This window comes from Zalophus californianus, chromosome 2, assembly GCF_009762305.2.
Source record: "Zalophus californianus isolate mZalCal1 chromosome 2, mZalCal1.pri.v2, whole genome shotgun sequence".
Taxonomy (NCBI): domain Eukaryota; kingdom Metazoa; phylum Chordata; class Mammalia; order Carnivora; family Otariidae; genus Zalophus; species Zalophus californianus.
This window is the reverse complement of record NC_045596.1, coordinates 1,739,205-1,766,553: the sequence shown is the minus strand read 5'-3', so window position 1 is coordinate 1,766,553 and position 27,349 is coordinate 1,739,205. Positions and strand designations below refer to the sequence as shown.

The 27,349-nt window shown below is 46.6% G+C and overlaps 1 protein-coding gene across 6 annotated transcripts in view; it reads right to left on the bottom strand.

The window, feature by feature from the left end:
- Nucleotides 1-27,349, bottom strand: part of FAM193A (family with sequence similarity 193 member A) — a 163,275-nt gene that overhangs the window by 34,506 nt on the left and 101,420 nt on the right. For all 6 annotated transcript variants that reach the window (XM_027598303.1, XM_027598307.1, XM_027598302.1 and 3 more), the window contains 7 exons: nucleotides 21,379-21,456; nucleotides 19,749-19,861; nucleotides 19,376-19,618; nucleotides 16,805-16,958; nucleotides 16,508-16,687; nucleotides 10,051-10,302; nucleotides 212-410 (listed from right to left, as the gene is read on the bottom strand). In XM_027598303.1, the coding sequence (XP_027454104.1) occupies nucleotides 212-410; nucleotides 10,051-10,302; nucleotides 16,508-16,687; nucleotides 16,805-16,958; nucleotides 19,376-19,618; nucleotides 19,749-19,861; nucleotides 21,379-21,456 (1,219 nt within the window). The remainder of the gene's footprint in view (nucleotides 1-211; nucleotides 411-10,050; nucleotides 10,303-16,507; nucleotides 16,688-16,804; nucleotides 16,959-19,375; nucleotides 19,619-19,748; nucleotides 19,862-21,378; nucleotides 21,457-27,349) is intronic.

Below are 27,349 nucleotides of genomic sequence, written 5' to 3'. Positions count from 1 at the left end.
TTGCTTTGCTCCGTCCGGGCAGTGGGACTTGGCTGGCGGTGGACGTGGGTGGCTGGGGCAGCAGGACGAGGCCGAGGAGGCTCCCAGGAGTGGCGGAGGCGGGAGACCGACTAGCCTAGGGCTTCTACTGGGGGACCGCGGTAAGAGAGAGAGCAATCCGCCCAGCTCAGGTCATTTTAAACCTTTAAGAAAGTTTTAACAAGTTCCTTACCAGAAATTGTATCTGGCAAGAAAGTGCCAGGATTCCAGTTCTTATCATTCATCACTTCTGATCCCCAAAGACTTATAAATTTAGAACTATTCCACTCTGGAGTATTCCCAAAACAGCTTGGATAAATATGGTCTTGAAGAGATGCATTGAATACCTGATGCTTATTTGTGTGATTCTGAACAGGTGCTGGCGGTAAAGCCTACAAAAAAAAATGTTCTAATCACTTATCAAAATTCATATTCTGCTTATCTATGTAGTTAAACTACAGACAAGACAACCCATGACTGAAAACCCTGTGGGGCCACGCTCACTGTGGGCGGACGTCCCAGGCTGAATGCGTCTCGCAGAGCGCGGACTTGCTCGGCTGTCACACTATGTGTGATTGCTCACATGTGAACCAGGCGTACATTTTCAAAGCCGCTGATGCTACAGGGCATCTACCAAACAGACTTGAGACAACTCAGCAGCTTACAGCATTCCTCGCTTGGCACAGTCTACGTGTGGCTCGCCTGCGTACGACTTGCTCCCAGAGCTTAGTCTCATCTGACATTCTAAAGATCACTGCTAAAAAGTCAACTCTGGAATCACTAATAAAAAATGGTAAAGCTCTTAAACTGTGTCTCACACCTGGGCCAAGTGCTGTGCACGTCTAAGGAACTGTGGATTTTACTGGAGCCTGGAAGCAGCCCCTGGGCCCTGCTGGGGCAGACTGCTGTCTGAAGACACCGAGGGAGGGTGGCTGGGTCCACACATTCACTGAGTGACTAGCTGCTGGCTGCCCCCTGCACAGCCTAGGCGTCCTGGGCCCCTCCCTCCATCGGCCCATACTGCCAGCCCCGGCCTCCACCGCCTGCACAGACAGGCCCCGCGTACCCCGCGGCTCACGCCGGCCTCCTCCCAGTCCTCTCCCTCACAGCAGCCAGAGTGAGCTTTTGGGGAGGTCGGTAAGAGTGAGTCACTCCCTTGCTTGGGGTGCACCGATGTCTTCCCACCACTCTTCAGATAAAACTGAAAGTCCTTCCCATGGCCTGACCTACCCCTGACCCTCCTGTTCCCCAAGCTTCTGGGCACAGGATTTCCCTGGGTCCTCAAATCCAAGCTCCTTCTTGACCCTGAACTTTCCTTGTGCTGCATCCAGTTTCCAGAACATCCTAACCTCAGTCCATAACCTTGCTGACTTACATTCATCCTTCAGGCCTCAGCCTCAATGACCCTGCCTCAAAGAAGTCATCACTACCGCTGCCCTCACCATCCAGCACCCAAGACCAACGTGGGCTTTTACATTCAACACACCTCAAATCCACAATTTTCCCTCTTAGCACTTATCACAGTTATAATCCAAGACTCACTGGTCGCCTGCTGGTTGAAAATCTGCCTTCCCTCAAATGAGTCCCGGCTCTGCTGCCCCCAGCACTTGTTGATGCGGGCACACATCTTCCCCTCCCAGCAGCACCAACTGCGACGGGCCTCCCCACCCCCCCCCACCCCCCAAGTGCCCGCAGAAGCTACAGGCCTGGTGCAGGGAACACCACCTGGGAATCTCATCCTTGGGGACACAGGACTGGGCCCCGAGTGCCGTGAGGTCAACTGGGAGAGTTCGGGGAGGGTTCCCAAGAGCAGAACCTGAGAGGCTGGCTGGGGCAGAGCTCAGGGGGGAAGGGGGATGGCGCCACGGACAGCTGGACCGAGCCGGACAGGCTGCAGGGCCTCGGCCTGCAGGGGAGAGGCCAGCACAGGAAGCGGTCAGCCAGGGCCTGAGAGACAGGAGGCAGTGGTAGGGGAGCGAGGGGGGTCCGGGGCCGTCAGGACAATCGCTGGGGCTATCGGAGCAGGAGACGAGGCCACAGTCCCTGGGAGGTGTGGCCAGTGACAAAGCGGGACGTGAGCACCAGTCCTGTCCTCAGCCTTCGGGACACACAGCCTGATGGGTGTGGACGCTAGCTCCCCGTTTTACTAGCTGTGTGACCTCAGGCAAATTACTCAATCTTTTTGTGCTTTAGTTTTCTCATCTGTAACTTGGAAATACGGATCTCCAGGGGTTGTGGTAAGACTTAAACTGGACAATGGGTTCAAGTGTGCAGCACAGTGAAGGCTGAGGGGGACCATCACCACTTTGTAAGACTGGTCCCGAGACACACAGCAAGCCCGCCCTGCCCGTCCTGGGTGCAGAGAGGAAGCGGGGTCACTCGCTCGGGCAGCTCAGCACACCTGCTGGCCTCAACGCGCTCAGGGAGGCGGAGGGTGAGAATGGGCGGCGTGGACACGCAGGCTATGAGACAGGAACTAACAGAGGTCTGTGCACCCAGGATCGAGGCGGGAGCCTAATCTAGTTGTTCCAGCAGGGGAGCCCCAGGGCAAAGAGTGAGGAAACCAAAAAACCGTATTTCTACAGACACCAGTTTCCACAAAGGAGTGACAAACGAAGAGCTGCTTTGCTGCGGAGCAGTCGATGGTAAGGGACAACTAAGGAGAAGGGATTCTCAGCGTTGAAGACCTTCCGCTCAGGGCAGAGACACCCAGCAGGCAGAAACCAGCCTCGCGGGCCTTGCACAGCTGAAGCACAGGGGGCTCCGAAGCGCCTCACTGCTTCCCAAGGCCCTCCCACCTCAGGGCTGCCAGCTGACTGCCCTCAGCTCCAGGGAGCCTGGCTGAGAGCCGGGACCGGCCACCCACACGCGTCCAGAGAGCTTGTGCGTACCCTTCAGAGCCCGACCCGGCATCACCGCCTCTGCAAAGCCACCCGACAGGCTCTTTCAGCCACCCTCCCTCTTCAGCGTGACTCCCCTACTCTGCAGCGACAGCTGCTCCTAAGGGACACCGTGGCGTTCTGAGGTTCTGACTTGATTAGACTGCGAGATCCCTAAAAACAGGAACCGAGGTTCCCTGGTTTGTATTTTGCTAGCATGTAGCACAGGGCCTGGCACATACTGGATGTTCAATAAAGGCTGAACAGACTTAGAGGGATGAGGGAGCACAGCTGTAAAGCTGTAATACTGAAAACGTAACTTAAATTCACTTCACACACTTCTTCAGAAGCCCATTTTCTCAGAACAGCAGGTCCAGTTGTAGAGACCAAGGGAGCAGCGGGTCCGTAACAATCAAGGAGCGTTTATGTGAATGCTTTCCCACAAGATGGTTACTCGACTCAACAGGTGTGGGCTTCTTTTAGAAAAATACAGGCCCCTGTCAACGAGACCATTCTGGGCCATGCCTCACAAGCGATTTAGGCATAGAATTAGTCTCTCAACACGTGGACAATGCTGTTGAATTAGAACAGATTTATTTCACTCTATACAAATCCACATGGGTTCATGTCATGGAAGTTTTTGAATGGTTCTCCGCTTTGAGACAAAAGTGATTCACAGGAAAGTAAAAGTTTTGCTTTAAAGAGGAGCTCAGACAAATACACACTAACGGATGCCTTCTGAACACCTTCGGCGTCTATGCAGGAGCCGGGAGAGCCAGGCTCCACCGCACACCACCACCTCCACCCTGGACACCGTGAACACGGCTGCCAAACACAGCCAAGCGGGCAAAAGACCGAGTCACTGCACGCACGTGTGAGAGGGGCTGCCAACAGGCACATCCCATGGAACGGGAAGCTGGATGAGTGACTATTCTGTTTCTTCCGACGTTCTTCAATATTCCTGCCAGAGACAGTAAAGAGGCAAAAGCACCACGGTTGTTTTGGTCTTACTATTTCTCAGGCCAGAAGAACTGAAACGGCCTCCAAAACAAAATACAGACTTAAGATCAGTGTGACCCCAACTGTGGTCTGTTTCTGTCCCTGTTTCCCACAGAGCTTTTTTCTCCCTCCAATTCCAGCCTGAACTGAGACTTGCCCCCCATGTCTGACTTCATCACTTCTGCAGTGGTTGGGCCTTAATCACCCCATGAGGGAGGGGACAGAGGCACATGGCCCAGAGCCACACGGGAGCCACTCTGCCGGCTCCACTCATCCGGAACTCACTGAGGGCCAGGATGTGGTGACCATTTTCAACTACTACTCATGCTCCCAGTGGAGAGTTCAAGACATCTTTCTACCTTCATTACCGGGCCCTTGGCTAGTGTGATGACTGCTTCAGAACGCGGTTTCCAGATGGAAACAACACAGCACTTGGAGCTGGAAGCCTTGGGCTTCTGAACCTGGCCCTGCAGTCGTGGCCCTCCACTCCTGGGCCATGTAGGTCAGTGGCTGGCAACGTGCCCTGTGAAGGAGCAGGGCTGGGGGTGGGGGCGCAGCCTGCCATCTCATGTATACTCTTCCCTCTGAGGCTGTGCGGGCCCCCTCTGCTTGGGCTCTGTCCAGGAAGGTGGACATGACACTCTAGATCCTAGAAAAACAGCACCAAACACCTTTGTAACAAGGTGCTGAGCCCTAGTGAAAGCTAGGGAAATCTTTCACAGAACTGATCAGAACATGGTGAGAAAAACAGGGCCAGGTGGAGGTGTGGGGAAGGGAGGACTGCCCTAAAGATGCACACACCATCATCACAGCGACGGGGGGCAGCAGTTCCGTGGTCCTTCTGGAGACTGTCAGGAGGAGTTCAAGGGTCCCAGGTGGGGTAGCATCACACTGGTACCTCAGCCCCTACTGAGGGCTTCGTGGTTCTCACAGAGTAAGATGAACAAAACATGACCTTGTGAAAAATTACTGTACATCCAAAGAAACAAGACACTCACAAGGAGCAACAACAACAACAACAAAACAGATTCAGATCCTCAAGGTTTCATTTAAACAGAGAACTACGTGTAAAATGCTTAAAGAAAAGATGAAAGAAAATGTGATCAAGGAATAAGAGAACACAAGAAGTTGCTGATATACATTAAAAATAAATTAATTAAAGCTTTTAAATCAGAATCACAGCTGGAATTAAAAAGTCAAACTTAAGTGGCATGGGAGACACATCAGAGTCGCTTAACTGGAAGGCTGATGCAAAAGGGGCTCTCTGGACAGACCGAGGGGTGAGGGGCGAGAAGACAGGCTCAGGATGCAGAGCAGGGCGGGCAGGATGGCTGCGAGCAGACAGCATCACAGCAGAAGAGAGGAACGAAGATAAAAGGGCTCAGCATCATCAGACAGGGATTTAAAATGACGAAGATGATGAGGGCTCCATTTGAAAAAGCACACAATGGGGGCGCCTGGGCAGCTCAGTCGGTTGAGCATCTGACTCTTGGTTTCAGCTCAGGTCATGATCTCCAGGTAGTGGGATCGGGACCTGTGTTGGGCTCCACACTCAGCAGGGAGGCTGCTTGAGATTCTCTCTCCCTCTCCCCTGCTCGCTCTCTGTAAAATGAATAAATAAAATCTTTTAAAAACCAGCACACAATGTGCAAGAACAAACAGGTAATGTGAGCAGTGAGATGGACTAAGAACGAATAAAGAAAGCTAGAGATAAAAACACTGTAAGAGAAACAAAGAGCACTTTTGATGAACTAATCATCAGTGGATGGGGCACAGCCAAGAATCAGTGAGCATCAAGACATGTCAAAAGAAACTCCTCAAACTGAAATGCAAAGAGAAACGAGAATTTAAAAGAAAAAAACACCCAAAACTAAAAAACCACCACCACGGACACAAAATAGGACAAAACATCCAAGAGGTATGGGACAATTTCAAAAGATAGTTAAGAGGAACTGGAATACCAGGAGAAGAGAAAAGAAAGAAGAAATATTTGAAGGAATATTGGCTCAGAGAATACCAAATGGTAAAAACACTCCCAAACCTACACTTAGGCATTTCATAAAAAAAAAATGCAGGAAAGCAAAGACAAAACAACAACAACAACAACAAAACCCCCAAAAACCCTTGAAAGCAGCCTTGGGGGGAAGGGGGGAGGGAGGGTAGCCCTGAAGAATTACAGAGGACATCTGGTCAGAAACCATGCAACTAAGATTATTGAGTGAAATTTGTTTACAGTGTTGAAAGAAAAAAACCCCACCAACCCAGAATTCTGCATCCAGTGAAATTATCCTTCAAAGGTGAAGGAGAAATAAAGACCTCCTCAGACAAACACACACTGAGGGAACTCATCCCCAGCAGACCTGCCCTGCAAGAAACGTGAGGATGTTTTCTTTGGACACTGGGAAAATGATAGAGGTCAGAAACCTGGATCTGCATGAAAAAAGGAAGGGCGATGGGGAAGGCATGAGTGCGAGTGACGTGGACTTATTCCTGACTACTACTAGACCCACAGGATAACTGTGTGCAGTACAAGCAGTAACAATGTACTGGGGCCACTAATGAACAGACACAGGAGAAGAGCAGCAGCAAGGTCACACTCTCTGTGAAAAGGTACCCATACTAACATGAAGCAGAACACCGTTACCTGAAGGGGGACTCAAGTTAGTTAAAATGCATATTCTAATGCAACTGCTAAAAACACTTTTTTAAAGTATAACCAATATGCTAAAGACAGGAGATAAAATAGAATCAGAAAACGCTTGACTAAAAGTGGAGAAGGCAGAAAAAGGAAGCCTCTGGTAATGAGCAGAAAACAGAACAAAGGTTATTATTAACCTAAACACATCAAAAATCACTTTAAATGTGGCTAGTCTAAATATAAAAATGAAGACAGAGATTATCAGAGTATATTAAAAAAAACAAGGGGCGCCTGGGTGGCTCAGTCGGTGAAGCATCTGCCTTCAGCTCGGGTCGTGATCCCAGGGTCCTGGGATCGAGCCCCGTATCGGGCTCCCTGCTCGGCGGGAAGCCTGCTTCTCCCTCTCCCCTCCCCCTGCTTGTGTTCCCTCTCTCGCTGTGTCTCTCTGTCAAATAAACAAAAATCTTTAAAAAAAACTCAAAAGAAACTAAGCCCCACCTAGAAGTGTCTACAAGAAACCCACTGGGAGTATAAAGTCCCCTTTAAGTTAAAAGTAAAGAGATGGAAAAAGAGATGCGGTTCTAGTGCTAACGAAAAGCTGGAGCAGCTATATTAATTTCAGACACATCAGACCTCAGAGCAAGGAAGATTATCGGTGATAAAGAAGGGCATTCCATAATGATAGAAGGGTCAATTCCCCAGGAATGCATAACAATTCTAAATATGTAAGCACCGAACAACACGGTGCCAAACTGCGTGAGACAAAAACTGACAGGACTGGAGGAGGAGGAGCAGAGTCTGCTGTTGGAGTTGGAGTCTCCGACACCCCTCTGTCAGGAGCGGGCAGATCCAGCAGCAGGTCAGGAAGGACATCGCTGGACTCGGCAGCACCGTCAAGTCACCTGCACCTGGCGTACGAGTATTAGCCTGCTTCATCCAGCAGCAGCAGAGTGCGCACACTCTCAAGCTCGCCTGGCGCGCTCACCAAGACGGAGCACACCAACACACCCAAAAGAACAAAAGTCACACAATGTCTGCTCTCAGACCAGAGTGGAATTACAGGAGAAATCAGTAACAAAAAGACAGCCGAGAAATCCCCAAATATTTGCAAATAAAATTCCCTGCCATACAGTTTTAATTTTTGTCTAGAATCTCGTTACTGTATCTTTCTCCTGTAACTACTTTTAACTTTCAAATAACTTGTATCTCAACATATAAATTAAATGTATCACTGGTACAAAGACATTTGAAAACAAAAACGGTCTTCAAGTTAGTCTAAGTTCAAAAAAATTTTTTTCTATACTATTCATCCCAAGCATTTTAAGTACTAAATATTTACCCACAATGGCCAGAGTATGAATTAAAATAATTAGAACTACAATGACATACAGTCCTAAAGGCAACAAATGCCACCTCACCAGAGCAAAAATCCGGGAAGGCCTAGAGAACAAAAACACGGAAGCAGTCGAGCTCCATACGCACGGCTGCCCTCGGCGTTCAGCACCCAGCTCTGCCTCCCAGCCACATGTGGGGGATCCCACTGAACAAGCCGGCTCTGACATAACTGAAAACAAGTGTGTGTGTTCTCTAGAAGGGGCTTCTCCCAACTCCTATGGGGTTGTGAACACACCATGCATCAGGTATACCATGTATTCACAGTATGCAACTAAGTCAAACTAACTCAACACAAACTAATTCTGGAAGACCTGGCGAGTAACAGTGCAAGCCTGTCTAGAGAAACAAACATTTTTATACGAGATTCAAATGAAGTATTTTCCCAAATGCATCTCATTTTTCTAAATAAATGTGGCATCTAGCTAATGTATTTTAAATGCATCAGTGGGGTGCCAGGGTGGCTCTGTCAGTTAAGTGTCTGCCTTTGGTTCAAGTCATGATCCCAGGGTCCTGGGATTGAGTCCAGCATTGGGCTCCCTGCTCAGCGGTGAGCCTGCTTCTCCCTCTGCTCTTCCTCACTGCTCTCTCTTGCAAAAATAAATAAAATCTTACAAAATAAAATAAAATAAATGCATCAGTGAACAGTCCTGACATCAACAGCAAAGTGACTGAAATAAAAGCTTAACTAGCTTGTTCTCTGCATTGCCTTTCTACCCATGAATCCTCCACATCTATCTACTGGATTAAAGTTTAGAAGGTATTAAATATATAGATTTTATATACAGATGATATTCCCCCAAAATATTTTTCTTCTCCTTTACCCTTTTATGGACTACCCATAACATCCTGAGAAAAGGCCAAAAGTCAGGGGGAAAAAAAAATCAGTTTTTAACTGGAGTGTCCCAATAGCCTTTTGGAATAATCAATTTCACTACTTTACTTAAAGATGCTTAGGAACTGATTCTCGAATAGTTTCTACCAGCAAAGACATTATAACAACATTCTGTACTCTCTCCTAGAGGTGGCTCCCAGGGAGGAGAAAGCAGTTGTATTCAGAATGGACAGCTTCCCCACCCGTACATTCACCCAGAGGGAAAGAGGCCATAGAGACCAGGCAGACCATGAAGATATATTCAATCTAACAAAATTTAAGCATAAATGTGGGCAGTTACCAAGTACTTATTGCAATAGAACATGACAAACTGATTCTATTCTATTCTAAATCAGTGGTTAGATGCCCCTCCCCAGCAAATAAACAACAAAGCCCACTGATGGGCTATATACATCCCACTTCACAGCAAACGCCCCTTGGGGGAAGAAAACGTTCCTGTAGTCTGAAAAAGCCCCTTTCATCCCATGTCCTCCTCCCAGTTGAGAATCACCGTTTTAAATAATAAATCTGTAGGGTTTGGGGAAAACTAAAAATTTCACTGCAAAGTTTAAGCTACGAAAATATAAGCATGGGGTTCTCTGAGAAGAACTACATAAAAAGCAAACCTTTTCTACATGCTCACTTCTCTGAACAGACTGGTCTGGGAGGCCCTTTCCTTTGTGCCTGGCAGCCGCCTCCCAACAGCCTGCACGGCTTTGCGGCCTTCTCTCCATTACGCTTAGGATTCCTCCTTTCAGCCTGTGCATTTCAACGAGCCCTTCGTTTTCGTGCTTAGAGAGCGTAATCATTTCAGACACCATGGAGCCCGGCTAGTGTCAGAGGACTCGTGCCATACTCACCACATCTTACCCAGGCAACATTAAGAAAAAGAGCCAGGCCCCAGGAGGCCATGAGGAAAGAGGTGAACTGGTGTCTGGGTGAGCAGAAGAGCTGGGTGTGCAGTTCCCCCAACTACAACCCGTTACACCATCACTTGGAAAACTCTTTATGTTCTAGTTAATTCTGAAGGAGTAAACCATGACTTTCATGATTGTTTTTACAGCTGTGAAGGTTCAAAATTCTGAGAGCTTAAGATTATGGTAAAAGGAGACATCTGCAGACCTTCCTATCAAGAGCAGACTTGGTCCTATCCAAGTTGCCAATTTATGGATTTTTGTTTGTTACAATATGCACTTCTTGTAAGATCTTAGTGACAGGTGAGCTTCCAGGCCCTCTCTGCCCTGACTTACCTTACTGTGTGTGAAGGGGGGCGCCGTATACAAGGTGGGGTGGATGAGAGGGCGGGGCAGGTGTGGGACCGCGTGCAGAGGCACGTGTCCATGGATGTGGGGGTAAAGATGCAAAGCAGGGTGGGTGGGCTTCTCTGGGCTCAGGAACTGATGGCCTGCGGGGAGGGCTCCTGCGGTCATTGCTGATGCCGTGAGTCCGGAAGCTTCCTGTTTACAAACATGACATTCACAAGTGTTCGGAGCTTGTTCAGGCTAAAAGAAGAGAAGAAAAAAAAAAAAGCACCCGCTTATTTAGTGAAACAAAGAATGGTGTGAATTAAACTAAAGTCAGTCACATTCTGCTGAGCAGTTACGTGGCCACTACAAAGAGGACAGGGCTCACGGGACACCTCGAGTTGTCCAGAGCCTTCCTTGTAAAGTATAGAAGGGATCCCAGGAGCCTGGGACGGACAGAAGAGATGCACATCTCGCTCCCCGGCCAGGTGTCTACTGAGGTGGCAACCACACCCATCTGTGCCTGTGCCTGTTTGTGCAGGAACAAGGGGACTGGCAAGGGTGGCAGACGGGAGGGGGGAGCTGGGCTGAGGAGGACGGAGCTCTGGTGTGGGCTCCACGGAGTCACGCAGCTCATGAGTGGTTACATGGAGATGGTTACATGGAGATGCTGTGAGAGGCACCAGAGACGGGACTCATCGAGGGTGACATGAAGCAGTCAGTGGCTCCTCTCCCTCAAAACAAGGGTAAAACTGAAAGCAACTGTCAAAGCAACCATTTGAGGATCTGAAAATCAATCAAAGGGAAAAAGCAAATCAAGAAGTATTTATTCATGTCAATCTGCCAGAACATCAGGTAAGAGCAGCAGGGGCCTGGTCTTCCTGCCTGGGACTCTTCCCAGTCCCAACTCCTAGCAGCCCTAAAAACAAACTAAAACAGTATGGAGGTTCCTCAAAATGTTGGAAACAGAGCTATCCTACGACCCAGCAATTGCACTCCTGGGTATTTACCCCAAAGATACAAATGCAGTGATCCGAAGGGGTACGTGCACCCTGATGTTTATAGCAGCAATGCCCACAATAGCCCAACTATGGAAAGAGCGTAGATGTCCATCGACAGATGAATGGATAAAGAAAAGAAGATACGGTGTGCACATACACATACATACACACAATGGAATATTATGCAGCCATCAAAAAGGGAAAGAAATCTTGCCTTTGCAACGACGTGGATGGAACTAGAGGGTAGTATGCTAAGCGAAATAAGTCAGAGAAAGACAATTATCATATGATCTCACTGATATGAGGAATCTGAGAAACAAGACAGAGGATCCTAGGGGAAGGGAAGGAAAAATGAAACAAGATGAAACCAGAGAGGGAGACAAACCATAAGAGACTCAATCTCAGGAAACAAACTGAGAGTTGCTGGAGGGATGGGGGTGGGAGGGATGGGGTGGCTGGGTGATGGACACTGGGGAGGTTATGTGCTATGGTGAGTGCTGTGAATTGTGTAAGACTGATGAATCACAGATCTGTACCTCTGAAACAAACAATACATTATATGTTAATAATAAAAAAGAAACACCATGGCACACACACACACAAAACACTACAAAACCCCAAACTAAAAAGATCCAAGAATCAATAGCAGAATTTAAATGGTGCACTAAAAATTTTAATACAAAATAAAAGGAGTAGGGGCGCCTGGGCGGCTCAGTCATTAAGCATCTGCCTTCGGCTCGGGTCACGATCCCAGGGTCCTGAGATCGAGCCCCACGTCCGGTTCCTTGCTCCACAGGGAGCCTGCTTCTCCCTCTCCCTTTGCCTCTCTCCCTGCTTGTGCTCTTTCTTGCTATCTCTGTCACTATCTGTCTGTATCAAACAAATAAATAAGATCTTTAAAAAAAATTAAAAAAAATAAAGGAGTAAAGGAGGAACAGAGGAACAAAAACCATGAGACCTATGGAAATAGACAACAAAGTACCAGTTGCACATACCACAGCAACCATTACATTAAACCATAAATGAAGCCCTCCAGACAAAAGGCAGAGATCGATCGACAAGACACAAATACAAGACCCAACTGAAGGATTCAAAGACAAATCTTAAATTCAAAGATACAAAGAGGCTGAAATTCAAAGGATGAAAAAATAGGTAACACGCATACAGTAACCCGAAGGCAGTGGGAGCGACTCTGAGTCCATGGGATGAAATACTCTTTTTAGATGAGAAAAGCTAGCGGAGGAGCATCTGATAATGACAAGAGCCAATCTGTATCAAAAACGGGGTAACAATAACACACACACACCTTCAACACCACTGTCCCGTAAGAGTAACACACACACACCCTCAACGACACTGTCCCGTAACAGTAACACACACACACCCTCAACGACACTGTCCCGTAACAGTAACACACACACACCCCCCATGACACTGTCCCGTAACAATAACACACACACACCCTCAACGACACTGTCCCGTAACAGTAACACACACACACCCCCAACGACACTGTCCCTTAACAGTAACACACAAACACCCCCCACGACACTGTCCCATAACAATAACACACACACACCCTCAACGACACTGTCCCGTAACAATCACACACACACACCCTCAGCAACACTGTCCCAAACACACGAATCAAAATCTGGCTGATCTGAAAAGGGAACAGACAGTCCAGCAGTGGTATGTGAAGACTTCAGTATGTCTCTCAGTAATTTTTAGAACCAGACAGAAAATGAGGAAGGATCCGGAGGACTGGAATAATGTTATAAATCTGACCAAACTCTCATTCACAGGACACTCCATCTAACAAGAGCAGAACACAAATTATTTTCAAGTATATATAGAACATTATCTAGGACAGACCAGATTTTAGGCCACAAAACAGGTCTCAGTAAATTCGGAAGTTCTAAAATCCGTAATCTAAGCTTAGATTCAACAAGCTAGAAAGGGAAGAACAAACCAAACCCAAAGTCTATGGAAAGAAATAATGAAGATCAGAATAGAAATCAAAGAAATAAAGAGAGAAACAGAGAAAAAAGTAACAAAACCCATTTTTTCTTTTACAAAAATGGACAATTCTTTAGCTAGACTGAGGGTTTAAAAAAAAGTAGACAAAATTACCCAAGTCAGGAATCAACATCACTCCAGACACCCTGCAGAATTAAAAGAATCATAAAAGAATACAATAAACAATCTCATGCCACCAAAGTAGACAATGTAGATGAAATGGAGGAAAAGACACAAAAATTTTAAATTCAAGAAGAAATAGAAAATCTGAATAAACCTATAACAAGTAAACAAAATTTCAATTAGTAATTCTGTACCTTCACACAAGAAAAGACCAGGCCCATGGATTTCACTGGTAAATTCTATCAACTACTAAAGAAATCTCAATTTTAGACAAATTTTTTTAGAAAACAGAGGCAGAATTAACACTTCCCAACTCATTCTACGAGGCCAGTATTACCCTGATAATCGAAGCCACACAGAGACACTTGTATACAAGCACAGATGACTAACGAACAGTATCTTTTATTAACATGGATGCAAAAATCCTAACAAAAGATTGCAAAGCAATCTGGCAACATACCAAAAGAAAAAAAAAAAGTTTATACACCATGACCAAATGGGATTTATCCCAGGAACACAAGGTTGGTTTAACATCCAAGAATCAGGGGCACCAGGGTGGCTCAGTCGGTTAAGCATCCGACTCTTGATCTCAGCTCAGGTCTTGATCTCAGTGTCGTGAGTTCAAGCCCTGAACTGGGCTCCACACTGGGCTTGGAGTCAACTTAAAAAAAAAAAAAATCCAGAATCACCTGATACAACACACTACAGTAAAAGAATGAAGGATGAGAACCACAGGAACATTCTAATAGATACAGAAAAGGCATTTGGAGAACCCAATATACGTTCATGATAAAACTTTTAGGACATGAGCTGACAGGATTTATTCCCTCAGTGTGGTAAGGCCGTCCATGGCAAACATGCATCATCCTATTCAGACTGAACGCTTCCCTCTGGGGACCAGGAGCAAAGGCAAAGATGGCTGCCTGCATCACTTCTGCGCAGTGCTACGCCAGAGGTTCTAGCTAGCTCAGTCAGGCAAGAGTAAGACATTAAAAATATCCAGATTGAGAAGGAAAAAGTAACACTGTCTTTATTCACAAACAACATGATCTTGCATGCAGAAAATCCAAAGGACTTGAACCAAAAAAAAGGGGGGGGGGGGAGAAACCAAAGAATAAACAAGTTTAAGCTGCAGACCACAAGATAAATATTTGAAAATCAACTGTATTTCTATATATTACCAACAATCAATTGAAAATTGAAATTAGAAGGTATCATTTACTACGGAATCAAAAACATCTAATACTTAAGAATGAATTTAGGCGCCTGGGTGGCTCAGTTGGTTAAATGTCTGCCTTCGGCTCAGGTCATGATCTCAGGGTCCTGGGATCAAGTCCTGCATCAGGCTCCTTGCTCAGCAGGGAATCTGCTTCTCCCTCTCCCTCTGCCGCTCCCCCTCCTTGTGCTCTCTCTCTCTCAAATAAATAAAATCTTAAAAAAAAAAAAAGAATTTAAGAAATATGTTCAAGACCTACTGACTAGAAATTTTTTTAACTGCTGAAAGAAATTAATGATGATTAAAATGGAAAGATACAGCACATTCCCAGGCTGACAAGATTCAATTTTGTTAAGACAGTATTTTCCCCAAACTGATCTACATCATCCCACAAAGAAAAGAGTAGGCCCAGAGGAGTTTGCTGGTGAATTCTATCAAGTATTCAAGAAATATAATCTCTATCAAAATCCAGGCAGGCCTTTTTGTAGAACAAGCTGATTCTAAAACTTACATGGAAACACGAAGGACTTTGAAAAGCCTGCACAATTTTCAATAAGGCCCACCAAGCTGGGGGGCAGACCCTACCTGCTGTCCAAACTTACTACAGAGCAGGTCACGTACACTATGCGAAAGGACCCAGGCCAAATAAGCAGAGAGGGCAAAGTGTAGACAATAAACACTTGTATTTAGAGCCCTGTGATTTTCAGCAAACGGCTGATGCAGTTCAGTAGGAAAAGAGAGGGTCTTGTCAACAAATGGTGCTGGGACACCTGGACATCTTTTGTAAGAAGATGAATATAGACCTTCTCGTCACACCATGAGCAAAAACTGAGTCAAACGACCCACACCTTAAGTGAGAGCTAAAGTTGTAAATCTTGTAGAAGAAAAGAGTTTTCTTGGATATGACATCAAAAGCATGATTCATAAAAGGAAAAACCGAGGAACTAGAATTCACCAGAATTAAGAACTTTTGCTTCTCAAAAAAATGCCATAAAAAAACAGACAGGGGCGCCTGGGTGGTGCAGTCCGTTAAGCATCCGACTCCTGATTTCGGCTCAGGTTGTGATCTCAGCGTTGGGAGATCGAGCCCCAAGTCAGGCTCTGTGCTCAGCAAGGAGTCAGCCTGGGATTCTCTCTAACTCTCCCTCTGCTCCTCCCCCTGCGTGCACACGTGCATGTACTTTCTAATAAGTAAAGAAATAAAATCTTAAAAAAAAAAACCACACAAACCACACAACTAACAGACATGCCACAGACCCAGAGAAAATCTCTGCAAATCACACACTTATAAAGGACTTACAACAACATATAAAAAAGTCTGACACCTCAACAATAAGATGGAATGGGAAATGAAGGGAAGACAAATCTCAAGGGGCTGCCATTTCTCACCAGACTGGCCAAACCCCAGGACTGTGACGTCGTCCTCTTCTGGGGGGCAGGGGAGGCCATCACACTCTGACCCAGAGAAGCCACCACTGGTGACCAATCGTAGGGACAGACCTACTAATGTGGGAGAGGTCAGACGTGGAAGGTTGCTCACCGAATAGCAGAGAGGGAAAACAGGGAAGCAAACACAAGTGCCCATCAGCAGGGACTAAAAAGAAAAAGAGAACTCCAGTGTGTCCACCTGCTGATGCACGTCCACCTGCTGATGCACGTCCACCTGCTGATGCACGTCCACCTGCTGATGCATGCTCACCTTTGGTTAACAGAAAGACAGAGATCCACCAGGAAAAAACCTCCCTTACAAAACCAACCTTTTCTGAAACTTTAACATTCCATTATTTTATTTATTAAAAAAACCCTCCCTTTGCTTCTTTACAGACAAAAAATACCTCTACTACAGCTAAATGTCTGGAGTGACTCTGGGGAGCTGCAAAATCAAGACTGTTGAGTGGATTCAAGTGAGAGGAACAAGATGAAAGTGGGGTTAGGAATCACGTCTGTGTATTGATAAGCCTGCCTCCATCCTCTCCAGCTCTGATCTTCAGAAGCTATTCAAGATAACATAATTTTGCATTCAATAATACTCATGTTTAGAGAAAATATACACAAAGACAGACACCCTTGGCAAAGCACAAAGTTTGGGAGAGTGAAATCATACCTGCTGAGTAGGGTAAGATGGGGGTGGACTGTCCACTTTACTTTCCTCTTTCCTGGGACTCCCATTGCTTAGAGCTACGTCTTGCTTTGGGGCTCCTGGCGGCTCCCCACTGCTCTCGCCATCCGCCTCTTCGTCGTCAGCCTCTGAGGAGCTACTACTGGTACTGCTTACCTGAGGGGACTTTAAAAACAACCTTTGTAATTTATACTTTTCAAAATGGAAGAATTTTAAAACATAAGACACCAGATACACCACTTTAGGCCATTTATGATCACTATGAAGAAGCCGTGCCCCTACCTCATCTTTCAGAGCCATGTTTTCCCCGCCACCATTCAATTCGCTGTGGATTCCATTCATATTGGCCACCACCTCAGTATCATCGTAGTTACTCAGTGGATAAATATCAGCAAACTTAGCTGACAGTGGTGCAACGTCTTCATCATCACTACAACTGAGACAGGCAGAGATGGTCACCAGGAGTCTGTTCACCCGGCGGGGGCGGGGGGAAGACAGTAAGTGAACCACCCACTAAGCACGGGCGTTTCCTTTACGTACACCGTTCTGGCTTACAAGAGTATTACACTAAGCACCACACATACATTGTAACATCTCTTAGTAACCTGAACACCGGGGGGAAATGCCTGAAAGATTACCATTTGTGCTATTTAGAAGAATGGAAAACAAAACGCCAAAAGAAGAAAAATATCTGGGAAACTGCCAAAATTTAATCAGATTAATTATTATTGCATTTCCATTTGGCTTGAAGTGCCTTGGTATATAACTGTTTGCTGCCATTTCCAAGCAGACACGATTAATTTTTTATTAAAATTAAAGGGGGCACAAAGAACCACCAAAATTTCAGACGTAGCCAGATGAACAAAACTTTAAAGGCACATAGGTGACAAAATACCAAAAGGTTTTTACTACAAGGCCAGATCGCGACAGGTCAGTCGTGACCACAATTATCAGCTTTAACAAGACATCTCAACCAATGGGCAAATGGAATATTTACTAAAAAAAAAAAAATGTAGGCAAATTTCAAGTCTGTAGCCCACGAAGGCCACTTCAAACATATGCTTTTCTGGTACATAAAAGGGTGGGCACAGAGCCCCCACATCAGTGCAGACTGTGCAAGGCACGGACCATATGTGGTCACCCCGCTGTGACCATAAACATGCCTCTGAGCCCGTCTTCAGCTCCGCATACAATAACTTCCAGAAGGAAAAATCCTACGAACTAGTGATCTCTTGGATTTAGGAGAGTGTCCAGAATTGCTAAACTCAGATGTCCTTTCCATTTTTGGAAAAAGAGGGAACACCATATGTTGTGATCTGGAGCTCACCAAAGTTAGCACCCCCAGCACCCACCAGGTGAAGGCTGCTCAGGTCTCCCGAGGCCTATGGCACCAGAGGTGATGGAACGTGTGGCCTTGGTCAACACTCACACCCACTCCTGAGACATTACCACCATGATTCACAGATGAGGAGGCCGAGGTTCAGACATGAAGTGGTTAAATCATTTGCTCAGTGTAATGAAGGCAAGCTTCAACTACCCTAGAGCCCATGAAAACTAGAGAGCCCTTAGCACAGAGACTCCGGTCGCATGGTTCTCTTTAACCAACTTAGGAACGACACCAAGAAAGAGATAACACAAACCAAAGGTAACCGTGGAGGCTTTCAAGTCCTAGCAGTTCATGTTTGGAAGACACTAATCCCAAGCTGCGGAAGGACCAGAGAGAGGTGCAGCGTAGCCGCAGGCGATCCTGGCCCACAGAGAAAGGTACCCACAGCCCATTTCCTCCACCACTCGACACAGCCCAGGAGCCCACACCTGACATCGGCAGCTTTTCCAACATAAATTTTTATTAGACCGTACTGCTTAATTTCGGTATGTTTTTGTAAGAGGTTGGCAAACAGCTAGCTGGGAAACCCTCGACCCTCCTTCACAGGCTTCCAGAAAGAGCACACGATATTCAGGACTAGAAAGCAGCTCGAGCTCAACAGAGTCATGGCGTTCAGACCAATTCCTTCGGAATTATTTTGTGTTTTGAGACCAGATCCGTATCGAGGACTGCAAGACTATGAAGGAAAGCCTCAGAGTCGTCGGGAGAAATCCAGATGGAGGTGGTGAGAAATCTGAGCGTCACTGAGCAGCCCAAGGGCGGGGCAACAATCCCTCCCACTGGGAACCGTGCTGGTGTCCATCACCTCCAGGGGGCTCCCGACACCCGCACACTCTACGATAAGCAAAGTGCAGACCTAAGTTTACCTAAATAAAATAAGAACACACATCCATGTGCAACCCGTCCAGAAGTTAGAGTGGAAAGCCTCAACAGATGACAGGGTCACAATTCTGAAGAAACGTGGGACCACTCACCTACAGTGTGAATTGGCGACAGCTGCACAGCCACCTCGCTCACACAAAATGTACTTCTAGATAATGTGGGAACACGGAAAACAGAACCTTTCAATCGCTTGCTAAAGTGATCATCTGAGTTTTTAGCAAGACATGGAATAAGCATGAATGCTGAACGGACAATGAGGCGGAATGAACTTCGGGCTGATCACCCTCAAATAAAATGAGGAAACGTGAAGCCAGAACTGAAGAGACACTTCCCTGCATACCAACATGGTTTTTTCTTCACTGGCATTTATAAATTTACCGTATTTTTTTTTTTCAGGTAGTGAAATAGTGTCAAAGTTTGGGTTTACTGATGTTGTATTTTAAAAATTGCTTAAAAAAATGAAGGATCCTTTTTCTTGAAAAGCACTATAATGATATCTGTACTTCTGTAGACATTACTTGTCCATATTTCTCATTATTGGATTACGTAAATTTCTGAAATCTTATTACAAAGTCACAACTTACAAAGTTGGTGCAGAGCCATTGTCTGTGAGGATGAGTCTGGGATGTTGCTGAATTGTAATGGGAGAGCTGGAACCTGACCCTGAGCTTGCTGAGGACACGCTAGGTGGGCGCATCTCAGTGAGATAGTCGGGAGCAGAATCCACTTGGAGGGGCAGCTGGTGACTGTGGATGTCGCCAGTGACGGGGGGGTCCATGACACCACAAGTGAGGATGTGTGAGAGGCTGCAGTCATCACAAGCACATCTGAGTGGGAATGAAGGACAGTTACCCAGAGAACCAAGAGAGGTCAGACCATGCTCTGTCAGGGTCAGCGCCTCTAGTGAGGTCGTGGGTCCCACAGGCCCGCTGCGCCCACACGACAGCGCAGGCTCACCTTCTCCTGTAGTTGCAGTTGGGGCAGTCGGGCATGCTCAGCCGGGAGGACAGCATGTGCCTCATGGCGTCCGTGAAGTTGTTCTCACCGGCGACTGCTTTCTTATTGGTCAGCTAGAGGAAATCATCGAGAGAGGTTAACTTTGCAATATATACCCCCAGGCAGGTGGTTCAGCTTCTCAGTAATCATGGTTGTGTGCGCCATGCGCACTCAAGCCAGTGGCGACAGGTTCCTAGAATGGGACAGGGCCAGGAAGGGGCAGACCTGAAATGCACAGCAGCTGCAGGCCTGAGCCTCACAAAGGCGAGGGAGCAGTAAGCCCCGGCCGGTGCCTCGCCAGCAGACACCCAGCCTTTACCTGGAATCAGCTGTGTGCTCGGTACTCACTAGGGACCAGGAGCGCAGAGCTAAACCGCAGCACCCCAGGAGCTCAGACCCTGGAACCGGAAATCACGATGTGGGAGGTGCCCTGGCAGAAAAGCAGCTCAGCAGGGAGCCAGGCCCACGCAGGGCCAAGCAGAGGAGGTGGTGTTGGTAATTCTGTCAGAGGCAAAGAGGGCGTCCAGGTGAGGGGCAGAGCACTGAGCAAGGAATCACTGAAACACCTCCGGAAGGCCTGGCTGACCCTGGGCTGAGCAGGAGGGAGTCTTGTGGGATTTGGGGAGGTGGGGGGGCACCGTGCGTGACAGAATAGTGGGGATGCACACAGGCCTGCACACACAGAGCTGCAGCACCAGAGTGCCCACGAGTTAAAAGGCATTTGTGACACATGACAGAAGCAGGCAGGTGGGAGGAAGGCCAGCTGGGGAGGACACCCACTGCAGAAACAAGGCCCAACACATGAAGGGTGCAAATCCAGGGGCCACCTGGAAAGTGGCACCCAGACTTCCAGTCGATAAGGCCAGGATCTGGATTTCAGAGAAGAAACCTACAGACCAGCTCTGGCAATGAGATGGGTGGTGCTAGAAGGGCCAATTGATAGGCTAGAAGCCACACAGGAAGGGGGTTGGGGGTGGGAGCAGCTGAACAAGTCCAGTGTGGGTACCCAGAGGAGACCACAGGGCTGAGGACATGGGTATGGGGGCTGAGGCCAAGGGCCACCAATGCCTGAGGAAGGCCGAGGGGGGGCAGAGCTGGCTGGAGAGAAAGTGGGAGAGACGCCAGCTTATGGACAAGAATCAAGGGAGGCGAGCTTCCAAAGTCGAGGGCCCTGAGGCCATTGGGGCAAGGTCCCCAGGCAGCCACAGCAGGGTGTAGAGAGGTAGGGAAGAGCCTGTGGGGAAGGAGGGAGTGAGCCGTGTTGTCAGCAGCTACACTGGGCCCGTGTGGGGAGGCCTGTGAATTGGGCCTGAGGGGAACGGGCCGGCTCCAAGCTCCATGACTTCACGGCACCAGCTGCCTCTGAGGAGACCAGACAGCAGGGACCTGGGGGGCTCTGGGCTGGCACGGGTCACTCGGTAAATGGGATTTTCCTCGAGGAATACAGAAAAGAAAGGAATGGGATAAGGGAAATAGCTGATCTAGGATTAACAACACTCTCAGGAGCAGACCCACAGTGTGGCCTTGGAATGGTGGTGTTTCTCCCTGAGCGGCACTCCTGCGCTGGTGAGCAGCCTCCCCACAGCCTCACCTGCTCTTCAATGAATCGCCTCTGTTTGAAAAGCTCCCAGTCCTCCGTCAGCATGCGCTGTTTCGTTTTCATTGTCATCTAGGAAGGAAAGCAAACAAAACCTTAGTGCCAGCAAGAGCCAGCCAGGCGTCTTCAAGGGGAGATTTCAGAAACCGTGCACGTGAGAAACTCCCCCTGCAGACAGGGGAAGGCACGACACAGACCCGAGGCCCTGGCGCTCCACCTCTTTCCCAGGCTCTGCTCTCGTGGGAAACAAGGAGGAGCTCACATTTAAAAAAGAAGTGAAGATCCCCAGAGCTGAATCTGTCACTGTGATCAGCGAGCATTCAGCCTGTACTGAATGCCCATTATGTGCCCTGCCTGTGCCAGAGATAAAAACCTGAAGATGCGCGACTCCGAGCAGGAAGAGCCCCAAGCAGCCTGAGCTGGCGTGGACGGTCACGCCACGTCTGTGGAGCCAGGCCCACAGGGGCAGACTGGGTACAACTCCACCCCCACGGGGCCCCTGGCAGAGTCAAATGCACAGAGACAGCAAGTGGATGGGGGAGCCAGGGGCTGGGGGACGAGGGTCAGTCGGGGAAGGGGGAGGGCGGGGGCATGAGCCACAATGGGAACGGACTTGCTACCACTGAACTGGCTTAGAAATGGTTAAAATGGTACGTTTTCTGCTATGTGTATTTTACCACAATTAAAAAAGAAACCAAACTGAGAGGAATAGGGAGTTAAGAATGGGCTTAAGGTACAGTTTTACTGGGGTGGGGAGGCTATGAAATGATTAAATCTTGATGTTTATCTACATGTGTTCTTGTAGTTACTGAAAACTTAAACATGACTCCTAACAAGAGAAATACGGGATATGTATCTTCCAAATTATTAAAACAAACAAAGGGGGAGCGGGACATATTTAATCCCACAGGCAAGAAAGTACTACCAATAAACCCTCCAAAACAAGAGTAATTTCAAAAAATAAACTCATGCATTTGAAAAAAAAATTTACACAGTTTAAACTATGAGAGAAGAAATCCAAGTTGAAATGACAGTCCACGGACATCATGGACAACGAAGGCCCCACAAGTCAGATTATAGATGATGTATTCAACACGTAGAAGAAAATGTACAGGCTTCAGTGACCTTACGAGAGAACAACACAGGGCAGAAGACTGAGAAGTATGTGTTCCACGTGAGAAGCCAAAGAAACAAAACGAGAAACCAATAAAGCAGGAAGAAATTAAAGTAAAAGCAGAAATTATTGGGAAAATAAGCAATGTGCTCAATAAACCCCAAAACACTGGTTCTCCAGAGCCCCTCCCAGGCTGACCAAAGGAAGAAAAGGCCCCATGGAAAAAGTGGGCATGAGACAGGACAGACACAGGCCGAGGGGGTTTCCTTTAAACCCCAAGAGGAAGTATCTGGACAATGTAGACTTTCATCTCCACAGAAACGCTGTGAGGAGGGGCTCACGGGCTATTCTGCTGGGCCTGCCCAACGAGTTTTAAGAGCTGAGTCAACATTAAAAAGCTCTTGAGATTTCGCCAAACAGCCCAGACTTTGGCTTCTGTGGACCTCTCTGTAGCTCTGAGGCACTCTGCCCTTTGCTGCCCTCCTGGTCGATGGCAGGGCATTTCTCTTTTTGGTGCAGAAGGTGCTCTCTTGGCAAAGTGGGCCAGGGAGGCAGGCCAGGGGAGCACAGCAGCTCTCCCGCAGCCACCGCTTCCCCCCGCTTTGATGGCTCACCTCTGAGCACAAGCTCGTCATCCCCTGTCTACACCATGTGGACAATCTCCTAGGCAAACATCAATTTGTGGAACTCACTCAAGAAGGAGAAACCCCAAAACAGATGCAAAGTGTAATGTGAACTGAAAAGATGGTACACGACCCATGGTCCTCGTTCCTCCTCCCTGCAAAAATAAATCACGCCCCAGGTTTTAGGGTGGGTTCTATCAAACCCTTTATGGAACAGAAAATTTAAACTATTCCTGAAAATTAAAAAAAAAAAATGGGAATTTTCTCAATGCATTCTATGGGACTAGCATAACTTTCATACAAAACAGACAAGGCCTCAAAGACAAACACTCAATGATGCCTCAGAATACAAACCCAAAAATCCTAAATAAAATATTAGCTACTTAAATCTAATAATGGGTTAACAGAATATAGATCATAATCTAGTAGGCTTTAATCCCAGGAAAGTAAGCATGTCTCACCATATAATCAAACTCAATACCTATTCCTGTTTTTTACAAAAATCATAACTTAAATAAGCTAGAAAAAAGGAAACTTCATTAATTTGCTAAAAACTCACCAGTACTCAGGGGAGGCATGTGACTTCAGGGAAGCATGCACGGCTGTCCCCATGAGGCCAGAGCAACAAACGGTGCTGCCAGCCACACTCAATCGTGACGAGCTGAAGGCTCTAACCGAAGTCAAACGAACTGCAGATGCCAGAGAAGGTGAGACAAAACTACTCCTCGTAGGAGACGTGGCTTCTAGAAACTTCGAGGCAGCTGACTCAGAAACTTCTGCAGCGTCATTAAGGGCGCTGGGTGGAATGCCAACAGCCAAACGGCCCCAACCCCAGAAGCCCCGGGTATAAACTTGATGGGATTTGCACAAACTATAAAACCATCAGAACAGAAAACACGACCTAAACACAGAAATGTGCACCGTCTTCTGGGATGGGAAGACTCAATGCTGGTGCGAGCTCCCCCTTTACGTCATGTATGTCTGCTGCTTTCAGGAAAAAATTTTCCTCTTACAAGCAGCAATTACTGTCACACGTTTAAAAAATGATTTTGGAGTGGGGTGCACCTGGGTGGCTCCATCAGGTGAGCAATTCTTGATCTCAGCTCAGGTCTTGATCTTGGGGTTGTGAGTTCAAGCCCCATATTGGGCTCCACGTGGGCTGGGCATGGAGCCCACTTAAAATAAGATCTTTTTTTTTTTTTAATTTATATAACAGGAAATATTTTTTTAAAGATTTATTTATTTGAGAGGGAGAGAGACAGAGGGAGAGTGAGAAGATGAAGCAGACACGCCCCGAGCAAGGAGCCCGACACGAGACTCGATCCCAGGACCCTGGGATCATGACCTGAGCCGAAGGCAGACGCTTAACCAACTGAGCCACCCAGGGACCCCAAATAAAATAAAATCTTAAAAAACAAAAGATTTTCAATGAACTAGATATTAGGAAACGTAGTAATTTCTTTTAGTACAGAACCCAGGCCAGAGCTGTTTGATAGCTAACAACATCAACAGAAACCTCCTCTTTGACCACCCCTCCAACATCCTCTGGGGTAATTTTTCCGAACACTTGGGTGCCTGCAGGCTTATGTATGTGTCAAACAAGTAAAGGATACATTTTAAAAAGCAAAAACAAGTGATCTCAAAGCTGTCACCCATGTCCCACCATCCATACTTATTTATGAATATTCAAGTTATTTACAGATGTTTTGAAACCTTGGAATTACTAATAATTTCCAAACTATTAGATTCAAAGTGACTGATGTCCATCCCAAGGATTCCAGAATGACTGGTGCCCTCTGGATGCTGTGAAATTGCTCAGTTTCCTTAATTTGTATTAATGGCATCATGATTTCTTGACAGGTGAGTGAAAATAATACATTTTCTGGTTGCTTTAGCAAGGACAATGGTTTTTTTTCTTTGTGGGAAAAAAAACTTTTTCCTTTTTCTTATTGTGGTAAAATATACGTAACATAAAATTTACCATCTTAACCATTTTAAAGGATTTTATGTATTCATTTGAGAGAGAGAGAGAGAACACAAGCAAGAGGAGCAGCAGAGGCAGAGGGAGAAGCAGACTCCCCACTGAGCAGGGAGCCCGATGCGGGGCTTGATCCCAGGACCCTGGGATCATGACCTGAGCAGAAGGCAGATGCTTAACTGACTGAGCCACCCAGGCGCCCCACTATCTTCACCATTTTTAAGTGTACAGTGCAGTGGTATTAAGTACATTCACATCATCATGCAAACATCCCTAGCATCCCTCCCCAGAACTTTCTCATCATCCCCCACTGAAACCCTGCCCCCATGAGTTACACTTTCTGTCTCTAGGCATCTGACGACTGTAGGTACCTCATATCAGTGGAGTTCTGCAATACGTGTCCTTTTGTGTCTGGTTTAGTTCACTGAGAGTAATGTCTTTAAGGTTCTTTCATATTTTTAGTCTTCCATTTCGGTCCTTTTCCACCCTGAGTTAATTTCTGCATATGGCGTGAGGAAGGGCTCCAATGTCGATCTTCTGCATAGGGATGTGCAGTTTCCACAGCACCATTTGTTGACAAGACTGCCCTTTCCCCTTTCAGTGGTCCTGGCACTCTTGCTGGGCATCATGTGACCACATGAGAGGGCCTACCTTTATGTCAACACCACGCTGTTTTGATTGATACAATTAGTATTTTGTTGAGGATTTTTGCATCCGTGTTCATCATGGATGGTAGTTTATAGTTTTCTTTTCTTAAAATTTCTCTGACTTTGGTATCAGGGTAAGGCTGGCCCCACAGAATGAGTTGGGAAGTTTCTCTCCCCTTCAATTTTTGGGAAAAGTTTGGGAAGGACTCGTGTTAATTCTTCTTTAAATGTTTGGTAGAATTCAGCTGTGAAGCTGTCAGGTCCAGGGCTTTGCTCTGTTGGGAGATTTCTGATTACTGATTCAGTCTCCTTACTAGTCGTAGGTCTAGTCAGACTTTCTGTGCCTCCGTGATGCAGTCTTGGTAGGTTCTGTGTTTCCAGGAATTTGTCCACTTATCTATTTGTTGGTGTACAACTCTTCACAGAACTGACAATCCTTTTTATTTCTGTAGAGTCGGTAATAATGTTCCCACTTCATTTCTGACTTTAGGAATCGGAGTCTCTCTTTTTTTTCTTAGCCCATATAGCTAAAGTTTTGTCAACTTGGATGATCTTAATGAACCAACTTTTGGTTTCACTGATTTTCCTCTATTCTCTCATTTGTTGATCTCCTCTAATCTTTATTATTTCTTTCCTTCTAGCTTTGAATTTAGTTTGTCTTTTTTCCCTAGATCCTTAAAAGTTGCCAAGTTAGGCTGCTGATCTAAAATTTTTCCTGCTTTTTATTGTAAACATTTAGAGTTGTAAGAACATGTACTTTTTAAAGAAATAAATTTAATTTCAGCTTTACTTTTTAAAGTAAGACTGTATTTTCCTTCCTAGAGAAAACAAGTAGTATACTGTTATTTTTAAACATAACCCATTTTCGTCAAAATAGCAGTGATAACACTGTATTATATTCCTAAACAGACATTTACTTCAGGTACAAATACATCAAAGAAATTACTATTCCCAAAGGTTTTCTCAATTTTAGCAAAGTCTCACTCAGTCTTTCCTTTCTTCTAAGAGTTGTCTTGGGGCATTTATGTGTTTAGTCCCAGTTCAACTGGAGAAACAAAGAAAGGATTTCTGAAACTAGAATTGCCTCTATATCCATCATACCTATAAAGTGAAATGAGAAAGAGTCCACAGGGTCTGCAGTAGGGCAGGATGTGGACACCCCTGACCCAAATCCCAGAGTCTCAAAAGTATAATACAGAGGGGCGCCTGGGTGGCACTATCAGTTAAGCATTCAACTCTTGGCATCAGCTCAGGTCATGATCTCAGCGTTGTGGGATCAAGCCCCACGTCAGGCTCTGCGCTCAGTGCAAAGTCTGCTTGAGATTCTCTCTCCCACTGCCCCCATCCCCGTGCTCTCTTCTAAAATAAACAAACAAGGGGCGCCTGGGTGGCTCAGTCGTTAAGCATCTGCCTTCGGCTCAGGTCATGATCCCAGGGTCCTGGGATCGAGCCCCGCATCGGGCTCCCTGCTCCGCGGGAGGCCTGCTTCTCCCTCTCCCGCTCCCCCTGCTTGTGTTCCCTCTCTTGCTCTTTCTCTCTCTCTGTCAAAATAAATAAATAAAATCTTAAAAAAAAATAATAATCTTTAAAAAAAAAAGTATAG